Source organism: Durio zibethinus, chromosome 18 (genome assembly GCF_047325235.1).
Source record: "Durio zibethinus cultivar Kanyao isolate XHJ-2024 chromosome 18, ASM4732523v1, whole genome shotgun sequence".
Classification (NCBI taxonomy): Eukaryota; Viridiplantae; Streptophyta; class Magnoliopsida; order Malvales; family Malvaceae; genus Durio; species Durio zibethinus.
In genome coordinates, this window is record NC_143179.1 from 14,033,492 (window position 1) to 14,049,594 (window position 16,103).

Sequence of the window (16,103 nt, forward strand, 5' to 3'; positions counted from 1 at the left end):
TACAGTGATCTGATTATTTTCAGTAGTCAAAAATTATCATTATGTAAAATCACCGAATACTTACTAAATATAATGATCTAATCATCGTATATAGATCACCAAGGTTTTTTTGTAATTATCATCAAATACTACTTTAGAGTATATTTAAAAAATATTAAAAAAAAGACATATATCACCCAATTAGTCCTACTAATGCAATTAAAATGACAGTATCAAATACTAATATATATATATATATAGGAGTATTGATCAATTTACATAGTGTAAAATTTTTTAAATTTTATACTTTTTTTTAACTCTTGGTTTAATAAATCTAAGTGACAAGAGAAACAAGTAAAAATAAGAAAAAATATTTAATCTTGTTTTTTCAATCTATTGAAATCATTAATTAAAAAATATATAAAATTTAAAAAAATTATGCTGTATAAATTAATTCCTCTTCTATATAGAAAGAGAAGTGATGTACTTACACAGTATAAAACTAAAAATTTTTTACATATTTTTTTAATTATTAATTTCAATATATCAAAAAAATTATTATTTTAATATTTAGTTATTTCCTTTATCTCTTAAATATATTAAAACCAACTCTTAAATGCCAGCATTACCCTTTCTTTTTTTCTTGAAACTTGTTATCTAAACTTTTGGTAAACGTCACTTCTGCCCTTTTCCAAACTTAACACCAACTTTCGGTAAACAAAATCTAATCTGAGTGACAAGTCATAGTAGCATCATCAGTATTGAAATCAGCGAAAAGAGTCTTAAGCTGTGCAAACCGTTTGGCAATCTTGAATTTTCCTCGTCCGCCGACCATGTCAAGCTCACGCTCTGTGTGTGTAATAAAATTGCTTGAGAACACACTGATAGAGCTACACTTGAATTTACCCTGAGTAAACCCAAAATCCCAATAACTACCACAGTCAACACTCTTGGCCGGTGGAAGCCCACAGGCCTCGAGCATTTCCAATGACCACTGATATCAGGTTTAAGACCAACGGTGAGGGGATCATCTATGGCATAAACGCTGCCGAATGGTATCGGTGTGTTGTTAAAGGCAGTGGTGTTTTTGTCGCTGATAGAGTCGTGAAAATAGAAGTGGAGTTTATTAACTTTCTCTCTCGTGAAACATATGGCTTGCTATTGGAGTAGTAACCTTGGGAAGGCGCCATGGCAGTGCATAGAACCATAAACCAGATCAGTATCAATCTTCTTTTTTAGCCTATTAATATTTTTTAAAAATTTAAAAATGAAAAAGCATAGTTTCTAAAATACAGTTTTATCTCTGTAACCCCGGCACAAATACAGGAAATAAGGCAGAAAGGAACAAAATTTTTGAAAATTTGACAAAAAAAAGAAAGAGAGAAGATGAGTTTATAGTTTAAAGGCTGGTTGTAAAGAAATTTTTTGGTGAGAATCAACAATTTTATTGTTTTTTGTTGGTAAAGGATCAGTTTTAGCTAAAGCTTAGATTTTTTTTATTTTTATTCTTTTGATACATAAGCATGGATCTTTCTTAATTAGCAACTGAATAGTGGTCGTTGTAAGAGAGAGAAAGTTTTGGAAGAAAATGCAATCAAGAAAGGAGGAGATAACATCAACTGTCACTTTATCAAGCAACAAATAAATAACTTTGAGAAGAATAATCCGCTATTGTATGTTGCTGCTCTTAACTTTAAAATGTTAAGCGGCTCTTAAATAATTCGGGTGTTAAAAAGCAGCGCGCAATTCAGCCGCCGCTAGCATTCCCCCAAGCCAGCTTTCAAGAAAAGCAAGAAATCAAAAACAGGAAGTCAATAATTTAAAGACCATAGCTTGATTACAGTAAGCTCTGAGGAGACAATGTTTCATGATGAACCAAAGTAAAGAGCATAGAAATCTGACCAGAATCACACGTGAATTTGAGGTGAATAAAAGAGAAACAAAGCAGTGGGAGTGGATTCATGCATCATCACATGGTAGACAAAGTGCAAGACACTACCGTATAAAGAGGGAAAGGGGAAATGAAAATGATCATTGATTCTTCAATACTTTGATGGCTGGTACAAAATATAATAAATTAAAAAGTGAAATCAAACAACTCAATTACCATCCAAAAAACAGTAATTGAACCCCCCGGGGAAGAAGTTAAAAAAAAAAAAACAATCATAATCATATAGCGTATGAAAGACAGCCCACCAATCCCCCAGAAACACCTTTACAGCTAGAGCCTCTTATCTCTCTTTCTCCTTCAGATGTTACCCTTTCATCAGCCGGAAAGCAGCTTTTCATCCAGTGATACTGATAACCAAAGTGTGATATGGTAAGGAGCCGGTAACCCATAATCCAGTGATTCCTCTCTTGGATGCAGGAAAATTTACTTTGGGATGTACATATATGAATGGCTTACTCAAAGCTTTAAATACAACACAATTATTCACCGTGTCATACTTTTTTCAGTCCTACTCACGAGTCGTCTCAGTAACGTTGCTCTGTGATTCCCCTGCCTTGCTCTCCACATCGGTTGATTCCTTCATAGATTCGATTTCCATGGTGGCTGTACGGCTCTTTCTGTTCCTGCGGTCCTGAATAAGATTACAAAAGTCTATATCAGGGCTTTGTTAATGGAACTGGTAGCATGCTGATCATAGAAAAATAAGCAAAAGTTTAATACAACATAAATATTTATCTCAGTAAACGACTGAAAAATATATTGACCAATTGGAGGAAGGTTCAAGGAACTACAAAAGGCAATGCAAGCTAGAATAAAAGTTTGACAACATTCAAAAACCACATAATATTGTTATTTCATGGGTACTCATTGAAGGAAAATATTCCACTACACATTCATCTTCTCAGTTTAAAGTAAACTCATGAACAAAAAGCTCCACGGGATATAGACATAACAAATGATTAAATGATTCAAGTTCCATCTTCTCGCATCAGTCAAAGTGGTAGACAGTAGAAAGTTATTAAAGCCCTTCATAGTACTAGCTTTCTGGTTTATAAATGGACTCAGGTTCTACAAGCCAAACGAATTTTGGTGTTTGTATCACAAGATAGGATGTGCTCATTCAAAAGAAATAAATTAATAGATACAGTAAACACCAGATCATACCGAATGTTATGTGAGAGTATAACTGCAAACTTGAGCATCAGAAATTCATATAATAACAAAATATTTCAGGACTTCATGATTTGGGCTGAGGCATCATAACATGGTTCTTAAAATAAAATAATCATCATGGAGATTATCCACACCAACACCTACTCAGGATAGCATAGGTTCCCTGCCTAGCAGGATTCTCCTCTGTTCTTTTCTTTTTCTCCCTCAAAGGATGTACCATGAAGGGAGGATAGGGGATCCAAAGGAACAATACCGTACCAAAGATACTGAATATGGAACTATCACACATACTTATATTTCCATACCTTAATGCCAAAAAAATGCACTACACCTAGTACAGAAAAAAAAAATTGAAAAAGAAGCCATTATGAAATACAAACGAAAATAATATTAACAACCAGTAAATACAATCCTTATACCTCACGAAATGGGTATTCATCAGCTTCAAGCATTCGTACAACTTGACTCATTTTGGGTCGTTTATCTGCATCAGGATCAACGCTTCTAAGTGCCACTAAAAGGACACGTTTAAGAGAACGTGTTGTGGGTCTAACTTCAAGATTTGGATCCACTACTTCCTCTGCTCTTCTTGTTCCAACCATCATCTTCAGCCACTCCACAAGGTTGACCTGCAGTAGAAATATGGTTTGCTGATGAGAAATTCTCATAGAAATTAGCTTTAAGTTATATAACAGAAAGAAGTAAACACAGTTAGGGGCCAAAAGAGGAGAATTAGATGGAAAAAGTGTTACTGTCAGTATTAAATAGTACCTCATTAGCCGGTCTGCCATAGTTCACAGGGTCTCTTCCAGTGACAGCTTCAAGCAGGAGGACACCAAAGCTGTAAATATCACTCCTCTCATTTAACAAGCCAGTGTTAGCATATTCTGGTGCCACATAACTGCAATTCACATAAGAGATTTTCAATCAGAAGATACTTAGACACAGTAACAGATTTTTGCTGGAGAGAATAAGAATTTAGAATTACCCAAAAGTCCCCATAACTCTAGTTGTAATATGACTCTCTCCCGAATCCAAGAGCTTAGCCAGTCCAAAATCAGAAACCTTGGCATTGAAATCATCATCGATCAAGATGTTACTTGATTTTATGTCCCGGTGCACAACTTTGGGTTCTATTGCTTCATGCAAATAAGCAAGCCTGCAACCAATTACAAGAACCAGCTTTTCATCTCACTAAATTTTTTTAAAGCAAATGATACTTTCAATTATTTCTAGCATCAATTAGATTACTAATCAGAATCAGAAGATGAAACATGTTCTAGCAATAACAAAATATGTAGTACTTTTTAATTTAACCAGAGGAAAGAGTTAAATGGTCTGAATTTAAATAAAACCTATATTGCATATGAATGACAAAAGCACTTTTAGCATTCGCACTTCAATTAGCAAAAATAAAAAGTAGCTTCAATTTTGAATGGTGAACTTACGCCTTGGCAGTACCAAGAACAACCTTCATGCGAGCCTCCCAAGTAAGGGTACCATGCTGGTGCGTTGCCCCATGTAGCCATTGTTCCAAGTTACCATTATTCACATATTCATATATCAGCATCCTATGTAATCAACCAGTAACTACAGTTATAATCTGATTTGCAGTCAAATCAAACTCAAATAACTATAAAGACTGAGGTAGGATAAAAAAATTCTAGCATTAATACATTAACACACAAATATGGTTAAAAGTGAATCTGCAATGAAATTGACACATAAATCAATAAACATATTTGAATTTCACCTGTGAACTCCTTCTATGCAATAACCCAAAAGCCGTACAAGATTCTTATGTCGAACATGACCGATGGCCTCCACTTCTACTCTAAATTCTTTTTCTGCCTGTCCCCTAGACATCCAATTCCCCAATATTATAAAAAAATAATTGTTTCCTCTAAAAAAGCATTATAAGAAATAAAATAGTGTCTTGAAAGATATTCTTACAGATTATTAAGAAGCTTCTTAACTGCTACTTCAGTTCCATTAATCAGTCTACCCTTGTAAACCACCCCATATCCACCCTCTCCAAGCACATTCTCTGCTGAGAATCGATTTGTGGCAAGTTCAAGATCCCTAAGAGTAAACCAGTGACCCCACCCAAGATGTGAAACTTCTGGCAGACCAACTAAGGGAGAGGCTGTCACTAGTCCTCCATATGACAATGCAGACTGCTTTCGGACCGTTCCAGAGCTCCCTTCTTCCCCTGAATGGGAACAAAAACCTCTCTCATAATGGTAAATCGAGCTGCATTGACTGATATTATCAGGATCACTTGATTTGCTCATCCCCCAATGAGCTAGCTTTTTCTCCGAATTCGTATCACTCGATTTATCATTAGCAGAAAGAAATAAACTTTCCGGATGATCATTGAAGCTCTGAACTCCAACCTTGTCAACCTTGATATCTTTTGAGACATTTGGTATTTGAGAAAGTGAGAACTTGTCTTCTGATCGTCTGGATCTCCTCCGAAATGTAACCCATACAGATAAGATACAAAGAATCAACACTATAAATGCCCCAACAGATATACCAATCAAAACCCAAAGTTTTAGACCCAAAAATGATGTCTTCTTTGATAATTCAGCATTTAAGGCACCCTGAGACGACATCTCTGATCTTCTGTATTTTAACAGTCAAAATATTATACTTAATCTCTTGTGTACGGGATCAAAATTTTAACACATACCTACCTGCATACCAGAAACATAATTTCAAAAAAAGAAACAAGTTTAATAATTTTCAAAGCCCATTGATACATTTTTTGAGAAATTTTATGCAGAATAAGATACATGTGATTGACATTTCATCCATACTCATCAAAACCATCCTTTCATTCAAACTGAAAACATAACAAGGTAATAAATTCCATAAGATTCTTGGCTTAATCTTCACCCACTAAAAAGAAAAAGGGGGAAAAATATCAGGAGAATCTGATACCACATTTAATGAAGTTCATTACATTTTTAACAGTTTCATAAGTAAAAGAACATCACTTTTTTCAAGCATTTAACAAATCAAGAAAAACCCATTCTGTAGACAAGTAGGACCAATAAAAATCTCGTATTCCATGATTAGATACACCCAAAAAAGAAACTCCATTTCTATTGAAAAATGAATAAACTCGTAAAAAAAGCATCACTTATTATCCAAGTAAGAGACAGGTAAAGTAATTCAAAAAGAGAAAGCATTTACCTTGATCTTCTTCCTTGGGCATTCACAGAAGCAAAGAAAAAACCTTACATTTCAGCATTCAAGAGGAACTCTCTCAATGGACAAGAGACAACAAGCGAATGTACAACAAAATCCAAATGCCTGAAAAGGGTAAAGCTGCAATTGCAACAGGAAGAGTAGTTTACAAGTAGAAGCCCTTCTTTCTTAATGTTGTTGTGGCCTTCCGAGTGGGCCAAAAAAGAAAAAGAATTCAACTAATGATAAAAAGAAATGGGCAAGAAAAGGCCAGACAAAAATCTAATCTTTCAAGCAAAAATGTAGAGAGAGAAGCCTAACTACATAAACAGAAAAAAAAAAAAAAAAGCGGGTAAAAATGGTTGGAGGGCCTTTGGGTGTTTGAGGAAAAGAGAGGGACCTCAAAGAAAGCTGGAAAGGAAGCTTGGTTTTGCAATGGAGGAAATCAGAGAGAGAAAGAAAATAGTAAAGGAAAAGCAAAAATGAGGTGGTGATGGCCATTTATATCTCTGGGTAAACAAAAAATAAGTATTGAAAGCATATATACATAAGCAAAAGTTTAAAAAAAAAAAAAAGAGAAATTGAGGAATGGAAAGAAAAGCATTTTAAAAACAAAAAGCAATAAGTCAACCCACTCCAACTGGAGAGGGTAGTGAAACAGGAGACTGCTCCTAAAATCTAAGCTTGCCTTCACGTCTACTTACCAAATTGTCCTTTTTCTGAAGGTGTTTTCAAGAATTAGAACATCTTCATCTGTCATGAAAATGGCTTTGGGAGGGTATGATTCAACCCTTCCATCCTTTGACAACTCCACTGTACTTATCATTATTTTCTTTACTTGGCATTTAAATTAAAGCTACCTTAATCATAAGGATATTTTACATACATATATATACATCTTTGTTAAATTAATAAAAAGGTAAATATCATAAAAATTAACAAATTTTGGTTTGATTGTTATTTTTTCAAAACATAAAAAGTAAAGTGTTCATTTGAACACAAAAATAAGTTAATTCTGCTGATAAATAAAATATAACTATAATAAAGCAAATGTGATTGGTTGATAAATTATTAAAATTTTAATTTTAATGATCAATATTTAACTTTTTAATAATTTTAATTATAAAAAAATAAGAGAAATACAATAAAACTTTTGACCAGCCAATACAAATATAAGAGCTATAAAATGATTTATTTTTGCAACTGTTTTCACTTCACAAGGGTAATGGTGTCAATCCAATTTGACCAAACCTAATTACCTAATCTTATGAAGCTACAAAAAGATTGATATTTTATTCATTTGCTAAGTAAACAAAAATGCCTCTTTTGGGTATAGAATGATGGTTTTGGGAGAAGATGAAGCCCCAAATGGGGGTACTTAACAGCGCCTTTGATTTGAAGCATAGCTTTTCATTAAAGGATGTCTGAATTACTACAATTCCTTTTCAACCTCTTTCTTTTTATTAGATGTACAATAAATTTATAAAATAGAGAATTTAATAATAAGCTGCAATTTTCTTTTAAGTGAAGATTATTAATTACATAAGGAAAATCAATATTTTTCATTTAATTTTTAAGTTACAATAGTAATATTGTATTTATGATCATTGAATAATTAATTAATAAATTTAAACAAATTTAAACAATTAAATCCACATAAAATAGTACTTAAACCTAAAACCTCTAAATTATAAAACCTCTTCCTTAACACTAAATCAAGATTTCATTGACATCATTTTTCATTTCATAAAAGCCTATATTATTTGTCCTAAAATTTGAATGTAATCTATCTATGAATATGTGTTGTTTAAAAAAAAATGATGACAATTCATATATTTATTTCGTACTAATTTCATATTAAATATGTATAAAATATGAAAATTATTGTGTTATAATTATTACAAATAGTTACTCAAATCTCATAAAAAATTTATTTAAGATTAATTAAATATTATTTGATAAATAAGAAAACTTACAAAAGAAAAATTTTAAGAACGCATGGATTTTTAATAGACAAGTTTAACTTGTAGAAAAAAATTTTTAAAAGAAAAGAATTTTTAATAAGCAAGTTTGTATGCTTATAAATAGGTAAATTCTCTATGGAGTTAGGTATGAGAAAGAAATATAAGAAATATGTAAGATTTTATGAGATAAATATCTCATAAGACTATTAAAATTTTACATCTTATGAGTGTTTATGAATGTTATATTTTGAGTGGATTAAAAAAGATTGAAAGAGTCCACATAGGTACGGTGCATAAATGTATAAAGGTATATATTTGTTTTGATTGAGAATACTCTATAAGACTAAATGAGATTAAGGGGGGCTATATGTATTAATTTTTAAATGAAATTAATTTAATATATATTTGTAATTTTTTACAACTAGTAAATCTTATTTCTTATCTGTAGATATAGGTCGATTGAACTGAATCACATTAAATTGCTTTTTCTTGTTTGTTCGATTGATCGTTTAATTTTGCTTTTGTTAGTGTGATTAAATTAAAGATATTTTCCTAACAATAATTTATATTGATACATTAAATATGAAACATAATTTTTGTTTTTTATTAAACTTGTATAACATTCATTAAAATTTTAAAATATATTTCTTTTATATAATTTTTTGTACATGTCAATATCTCGTAACTAAAATTATTAAATCTATTATTGAAGTTTGCTTCGTGGGATCTATTTGAGAGATCTCTTGGTTTTTTTTTTTTATATTTTTTAGATTGTTTTAAGGATGTATTTTTCTATAATAATCCATGCTTTAAAGGTTTTATTTTCAAAATATTTGACAGCAAATCATGATGAATAAGAAAAAAGAGTTCAATTTCTTACTAGGACTAACCATTTTGGATCTATTAACAATAACTTTGATCTACAAAATTCAACTCTTAAGTCTTTAGACTTAGCCCCATAAATAGGATAATTATAAATCATGTGATTCAACTTGTGTTAACAATCTAGAATTACTAGGATCATATGGGTTTCATGTGTTTAGAACTAGGAGATCCGAAACCTCACGTGCAATGCATGTGAATTACACTCTTTTTTAGTACCATCTTTTTTCAATTAATTAATTCATTAGTATTAAAAAAGAAGGAAGAAAGGAAATTTATTTTTTGTGGTGAGTTTTTATTTGACTTATTATAATAAATATTATATGTATAATTTACATTATGGATGTGGGACGACTGTTTCAATGCTTCCGACATAACAGAAAAAATTTAAGAACGTAGCTAGCCCATATGGGGAGTGGTATATTTAGAATGTAGAAGGGGAGTTTGGTTAGTAGATTTTTAAATTTTGAAAGGAAAAGTGGTTTTTGAAGAAAATGATATTGAAAGGGAATATATGATTTTTAAATTTTGTTGATTTTAAGAAATATAATATTTTTGTGTTTATTTAGAGAAATATAAGATTATTTAGTAAAATTTTTTTATTATGTTATCTTTAATGATACATAAATAACACATAATATTTATATTTTGTTACACATAAATAAATAAATAAAATAATTTATTTAAAATTTTAATTTAAGTAAAAATATTTTAAATTTTATTTCACATATAATATATATTATTTTTAATTACTCATAAATAATCCTTACATGTGAATAAAAAAAGGAATTTATATAAACTTTTAATTTGGGTAAAAATATTTAAGTTTTATTGCATATATAATATATGTACCAATAAAATTTTATCATAATATAAAATTTTTCATATTTTTATCAAAAATTGTATTTTTAATATTAAAAATATCATCTTTGTTAAATTTAAGAATTCTAAAAAATAATTTTTTCATATTTTTAACAAAAACCATATTTTTTTCTTAAAAATATTGTTTTTGTTGAATTTTGAAAAATAATTTTTTTTCATATTTTCAACAAAAATCTCAATTTTATCTTAAAAATGTCATTTTTGTTGAATTTTAAAAAATAAAATTTTTCATATTTTTAATAAAAACCACACTTATCTTAAATTCATCATTTTTGTTGAATTTTGAAAATTAAATAAAAAGCAACATATAAAATTACTAACATTGTCTATTTAGTTTGAAAATACAATTAAGTAAAGGTAAATAATATATATATATATTTTTAGAATCTAAAAATCTTTACTTTTGTAATGTGATTCCTTCCAAAATTTTACTTTTTGTAATATGATTCTTATAATTGGTTTCGTAATGTGATTCCCTAAAATTTTATAAGATTTCCAATAATATCAAAAAGAGGATAACTAACCTGAATTATAAAGCTTTCTCTCCATAAAGTTTTTAAATTTTTTTACAAAATACAAAATTTATCTCACTTTGCCCTAGATAAATGATTTTTATGATTTATTTTACTCTTCAATATAAAAAAAAAAAAAAAAAACTTCATGATAAATAGAGACTCAAACTGACATGCACATAGCATTTCATATTTCATCCTTTAACACCTAACAATGACCATATTTAAATTCTATTTTTCTAAAAAATATAAAATTAATTCAATTTTTATTTATATTGAGTTTTTATTCATTAGGATTGAATTTGTATTTAGTTTGTACAATTGATTTGAATTTATTAATAAAAATACAATATTATTAATATATACATATTTTTTAAATAAATATTAAATTATTTGAAATTAAAAATACTATAATGTTAAATTATTTGAAATTAAATTTATTTTAAATATTAATTGTATTGAAATTTGAAAGAGAAATTATATTTGTGAAATTCTAGAATTTAAACAAAGATTATATTTTTAAGATTAAAAAAAATAATGGATGTTAAAACTTTATTTTAAAAATTTTGAAATTTTAACAAATATCAATATTTTAAAAATAAAAAAGCGTAATTGATATTGAAATTTCAAAATTATGAAATTTTAACAAAAATCGTATTTTTAACGTAAGAAACATAAAAGATGTTAAAATTTTATTTATAAAATTTTAAAATTTTAACAAAAATGACTTTTTTAATATAAGAACCTTAGGGAATGTTGAAACTTTATATAGTACTTCAAGATCCACTATGTGCCCAAAGCCTTTTGTTCTTCTTGGCATCTATCATTTTTGCACAAATCTTTTTGGTTCTTAAAAAGAAACAATTTGAAAATGTTCAGGTGTCCAAAATGAATTTTTAAATTCGTGGATTTATCAACATCAAATTTGTAAAAAAAGAACAAATTCTTCTTGATAATTAGGTTAGGTATGATGAAAAAAAGTATGAAAAATCTTTCACTTATTTATATTCTTTCTTTAAGAATTACTTCTACCACATTCAAAACATGTATATTATGAAAAAGACTATTTATCTTTACTGAAAATTCTAAAATTTTAACAAAAATTACATGTTTAAGAAAACAAAAACTTAATGAATGTTACCATTCATAAAAAATTAAAATAAAACATAAAATATATTTACTTAATATTATTACGTATAAAATATAAAATATAAAATATATTTACTTAATACTATTACTTATACGTATCATTATCAACATAAAAATAATAATTAGAATTATAAAATTATCTTTATTGAAAATATGAAAAAAATCAAAATTTTTAATTTTAATAAAACATGTTACTTACGTATAACATTTCATGAATATCATGTGTTATTCACACGCCATCAAATACAATATAATAAAAGACTCTATTAGGTAATAATACCTTCCCTTTTTTAGGCTGTTGAGATTATAAGATGAATGACACAAGGAAAATTTTTCAACCAAACCAAGAAATTAGATAACGGAAAGTTAGATTCCAAGAAGAAAAATTAAAATCCAAGAACCAAAAGCCCCCAAGTATTTAGTACGTCTTTTCTTCGAGTAATAAAAAAAAAAAAAAAGACAAATTAGTAACACATGTTGAAGTTGAATTTCAAAAGGCCTAAAAAAATGATAATAATAATAAAAAGGACCTCCCCTTTTTTGATTTATCATATTTGGATACCACATTATGACAGAGAAAATTTAAAATTATAACATTCATGCAGTGATATCAAAGTTAACATATTTGGACACCACATTATGACACAGAAATTTCTTATTCGAACATAGTAGCAACTCTCCTACTATTTTACATCAAGTCATCAACTAATATCACCTTGCTTATCTTCGAACATACCAATTAAGATCACTGGCTAGGAAAACAGTCAACCATGAACAATGTCCATTCTGGACTTCCAGATGAGAATGCTACTACTCATGTTATATGCATTCTCAGATAGTTAAAAGTATTGACCAATCACTCGCAAAGTTAGTGTCTAAAATACAACATGTAATGCTGCACAGGCCACCACTACAGTTGTGAGCCATTCTGCAACAAAAATAGAAGCTAATGATATCAGTTTCAACCTCTACAGTCTTACCTTGCACTCATTAGTGTCTGGATAGCCTCATTGTTGATAATTTAGGAAGGGCCATGTATCCAGTCCTTTGGCAATGAAGATTTGAATATACGAAGCAGCAGCGATGCCTCTCTCCTGCCTAGCTTTTTTATTCCATTGCCCCTATAGACACCAAGTTTAAGTGCTTCTCGTCCTTCTTCCACAGCTCTTTTTCTAACAGCTGTCAGTAAACCTGACCCTTGAGGATCAATGCCATCCTCTAATTTTCCATTTTCATCAGGTTTCTCATTGGTCATGTCATCAGGCTTTTCTACACTTTGATGCTTGTCTTCTCCCTCAGTTTCAGCTCCATCAACATGCATGACTTCATGACCATCAGACTTGCGACTACCCCACCATTTATTTGTAGTGATTGATAAGCCATCAGATGGGAATCCATACTTAAATTCATCTGATATTGTCATTCCTGTCATCAAGCTTTGATGGCCAAAATTCAGGGTCTTCCCAGTTTGTATGTTTTTTGTTCCTTGTTGCTGCAAGTTGGGCAGTGCTGCAACACCTTGGAGTTTGGATGGTTCATTGTTTTGTGGTTGAGAGCTGCAGCATGCAGATCCATGAAGTTGGAAACTTATTAAAAGAATTGTAAGGATTATACGTCAGGAAAGTCTCAAATGGTCAACAGTATGGCATGCCAGTAGGAGAGAAACAGTGTGGTTCACAGTAGTAATCATGTGCAAAGAAGCATGACAAGCATAGATTCCTCATGAAAGAAAGTTTTATATGGTCTTAACGACTGCAATACCAGTAAGTGAGGGAAGGTGTTGAAGAGCAGTAATCAAGTGCGAGGAAGCAACCAAGCAAGTGTACTTGTGTTTTGCAACAATGAATGGCCTTTTAACTTGTAATCTGTCTCACATTTTTAAGATGGGATTGGGCAGGCCATAAGATCAATGACTTCTTTAGTTCTTTTTGATTTGGATAAAAGAAAGAGGTGAACGGCTCAAGTAAAATTATCTTTATTTTCTCATGTCATCTCATGTTATCATCTGTTTGAACGTTTAATCTACACCATTAAGGGAATCCTAGTGAGATTTTTAAGGGAAGACAAGCATGAAAACAGCGAGGAACCAAACATATTACAAACAAAACAATGTGCTCGATATCCTCTTTTAGACCTCAACTTCCAAAAAAAGAAAAGAAAATAAATATGATACATGTATGAAAACAGGTATCTATTCATAAAAGTTTGGAGAGGTTCGCCAATGTTTCCACAAAGCACTACAATGGAGCTTAACCAAACTATAAGTACAAAGAATCCATTTGTGAAGATAATGGGTTGATCCTTGTTTACACTAGATAAGTTCCAAGGATTAGTTTTTCTCTTATCTTAAAAAATTAAAAAGAAGAAAAAGCTCATAACTAATAAGTTCAAACTTTTAATTTTTTGAGGTTTTGTGTTTTACTACTCATTGCTGGCTAGTGGCTATGATATACTTTTTTCCTATGAGAAGATAGATGAATGGTAGATTTTATTTTGCATTATCTTCAACAGTTTTTGTTAGTATTTAACTGAATATTTTTCCCTGCTACATGATTGATTGACCTAAAGTACTGTAAAGCATACTAAAACTGCTCATGGTGAATTATGTGTGTTTAAAATTCAGAGAAGCACAAAACGCACAAGTTATTTTCAAGATGAATCCACAAAAAAATGACTTGAAGACCAAGAAATATCAACACCCATTAACACAAATATGTCCAAGTAATCATGAAGACAATCAAATTGTACAGATCTTCTGAGCAAACCTCTGCCGATGAACCTTTGACAGCTCTGTGATTTCCTTTCTTCTTTCTCTAGCTGCGTGCCTCTTAATTTCTTCAATACTCTTCCCAGCTAAAAACTAGACCACATTACAAAATCACATTATACACAAAGCAGAAATGTCAAGATGGATGAATTAAAAGATATCCCAAGAAAGGAAAAAAATCCATATGTATTTTAACAGTATAAACATGTATAGCAGGCAGAAATAGAACATGGTTATCGAACCAAATTGGTTTATTATTATTAAGCGGGGATTCTTAACTTTACCCATGGCATACCCTCCAGGCCGGTTCAACCAAATTTATCCACACCGAACTTAGCGAATTTAGGAGAATTTACTTTCAGTAGCCTCCCAAAGGATACGAACATAGCCAACATAGAGAGGAGCATACCATCCCCTCTTTTTCACTTGAGCCACCCATAAGTTGGTCAATTCAAGAAAGCAAATGGGTGGAAGACTTGAATTTTTTTTTTTTACATACTAAGAAGCAAAACCACCCATCAGAGCAGATGAAAATTTCTAACCATTTGATGTAACTTTGAATCATAAAAAAAAAAAAAAAGTAAAACCATATATAGAAGAAAGGGGTTACCTTCCGATGAGGCCATCGGTCAAGACTATTTTCACGGCAGATTTTCTTGAGAACAGAGGCGCAAACACCTGAGGGATAAAATAGAATGATAACAAGTTAATAACCAAAAAGCCCAAAAGAATTCTCCAATTAAATGCTTAGAAAAAGAAGAGAAAAAAAATAATTACCAAGAGTGGAAGCAGCGTCGTAAAGAGGAAGAGAGAAGAAATCAGCAATGTCATCAAAGGAAAGAGATTGAGCGGCTGAGGAGTTTGAATTCTGATGTTGTAAGCTCATCGTTTTATCTAATCCTAATTTGAAAAAAAAAAATGGTAAATATAAAGGAAAAAAAAAGTTTTCTCGAACGCTGAGACTCTCTCGCTCGCTCGCTCGCTCTCCCTTGAGTCTAGCCTCTTTGGGTTAAAAGTTTGGATAACTTTATGATATGACACCACTTGGGCCTTGGGCCTATATTTGTGTACAAGTGTATCAATAGCTTGAACAACTTCGAGTGATTTCTTGAACAGAAAAGTAATGCAAGCATGACAATATTCATCTTAAAATTCTTTATGGAACATATTAATAATAGTAGGATTCTATATAAAATGCATAATGATTCAAATTCCTTTGGTTCATGTTAAAAGTTTTAGTTGAATTAAAACTATATATTATTAGAAAGATTTTTAACATAGTAAAAAATAAGTTGATTAAATATAATATTTATTCAATATTTTGAAAAACCAAGAATAAAAAGTTAAGATTAACCTTTAGAAAAATTTATATAACTAAGGATATCGATTTAAGACAAAAAAAAATGATAGGTGAAGACAATTTATAGGAGCAATTGATTGGCAGGCAATCGACCGCCATGAGTTTTAAGTAAATAGAAAAACTTTTGTTGAGAAAATAAATTTGGGCAGTCAGATGTCTAGATAGGGCAATCAGCCGCCTTGGCTGGAAAATACTTTTGTTTTGAAATAACATTAAAGCTTCGCTTATTTCGTAAAAAATAATTTTTAAAAAATATTTATATTTTTTGAATTAAAATTTTTTTTTATTA

The 16,103-nt window shown here is 30.1% G+C and overlaps 2 protein-coding genes and 1 pseudogene across 3 annotated transcripts; all 3 read right to left on the bottom strand.

Annotated features, from left to right (window-relative positions):
• Positions 1-703: 703 nt before the first annotated feature.
• On the bottom strand, positions 704-2,319 carry LOC111300968 (dirigent protein 4 pseudogene; annotated as a pseudogene).
• Positions 1,994-6,949, bottom strand: LOC111293350 (putative receptor-like protein kinase At2g42960). Of its 2 annotated transcripts, none has more exons than XM_089747665.1 (8): positions 6,305-6,949; positions 5,057-5,802; positions 4,857-4,961; positions 4,552-4,674; positions 4,092-4,262; positions 3,875-4,004; positions 3,523-3,732; positions 1,994-2,561 (listed from the first exon to the last, which is right to left on the bottom strand). In XM_089747665.1, exons 2-8 carry the CDS (start codon positions 5,719-5,721, stop codon positions 2,439-2,441), a joined length of 1,527 nt encoding a protein of 508 aa, XP_089603791.1. In that variant the 5' UTR covers positions 5,722-5,802; positions 6,305-6,949; the 3' UTR covers positions 1,994-2,438. The 2 variants fall into 2 exon arrangements, with proteins under 2 accessions (XP_089603791.1, XP_089603792.1); XM_089747666.1 differs by having other exon boundaries at positions 5,057-5,731; positions 6,305-6,444.
• A 5,304-nt stretch (positions 6,950-12,253) lies between these two features.
• Positions 12,254-15,452, bottom strand: LOC149513748 (uncharacterized). The gene is made up of 4 exons (XM_089747667.1): positions 15,232-15,452; positions 15,065-15,132; positions 14,453-14,547; positions 12,254-13,243 (listed from the first exon to the last, which is right to left on the bottom strand). The coding sequence occupies exons 1-4, from the start codon at positions 15,338-15,340 to the stop codon at positions 12,709-12,711; spliced, it is 807 nt and encodes a 268-aa protein (XP_089603793.1). The 5' UTR covers positions 15,341-15,452; the 3' UTR covers positions 12,254-12,708.
• Positions 15,453-16,103: the final 651 nt, after the last annotated feature.

What these genes read in the sequence shown, in the direction of transcription:
- LOC149513748 (XM_089747667.1), bottom strand. Translation starts at nt 15,340, where the DNA reads ATGAGCTTACAACATCAGAATTCAAACTCCTCAGCCGCTCAATCTCTT. An exon ending in ACCGATGGCCTCATCGGAAG is followed by an intron (nt 14,548 to 15,064) that starts GTAACCCCTTTC and finishes AATGTGGTCTAG; the next exon opens with TTTTTAGCTGGGAAGAGTAT. An exon ending in TCAAAGGTTCATCGGCAGAG is followed by an intron (nt 13,244 to 14,452) that starts GTTTGCTCAGAA and finishes TGCATGCTGCAG; the next exon opens with CTCTCAACCACAAAACAATG.
- LOC111293350 (XM_089747665.1), bottom strand. Translation starts at nt 5,721, where the DNA reads ATGTCGTCTCAGGGTGCCTTAAATGCTGAATTATCAAAGAAGACATCA. An exon ending in AGAGTTATGGGGACTTTTGG is followed by an intron (nt 4,005 to 4,091) that starts GTAATTCTAAAT and finishes TGTGAATTGCAG; the next exon opens with TTATGTGGCACCAGAATATG. An exon ending in ATGGCAGACCGGCTAATGAG is followed by an intron (nt 3,733 to 3,874) that starts GTACTATTTAAT and finishes TTTCTACTGCAG; the next exon opens with GTCAACCTTGTGGAGTGGCT.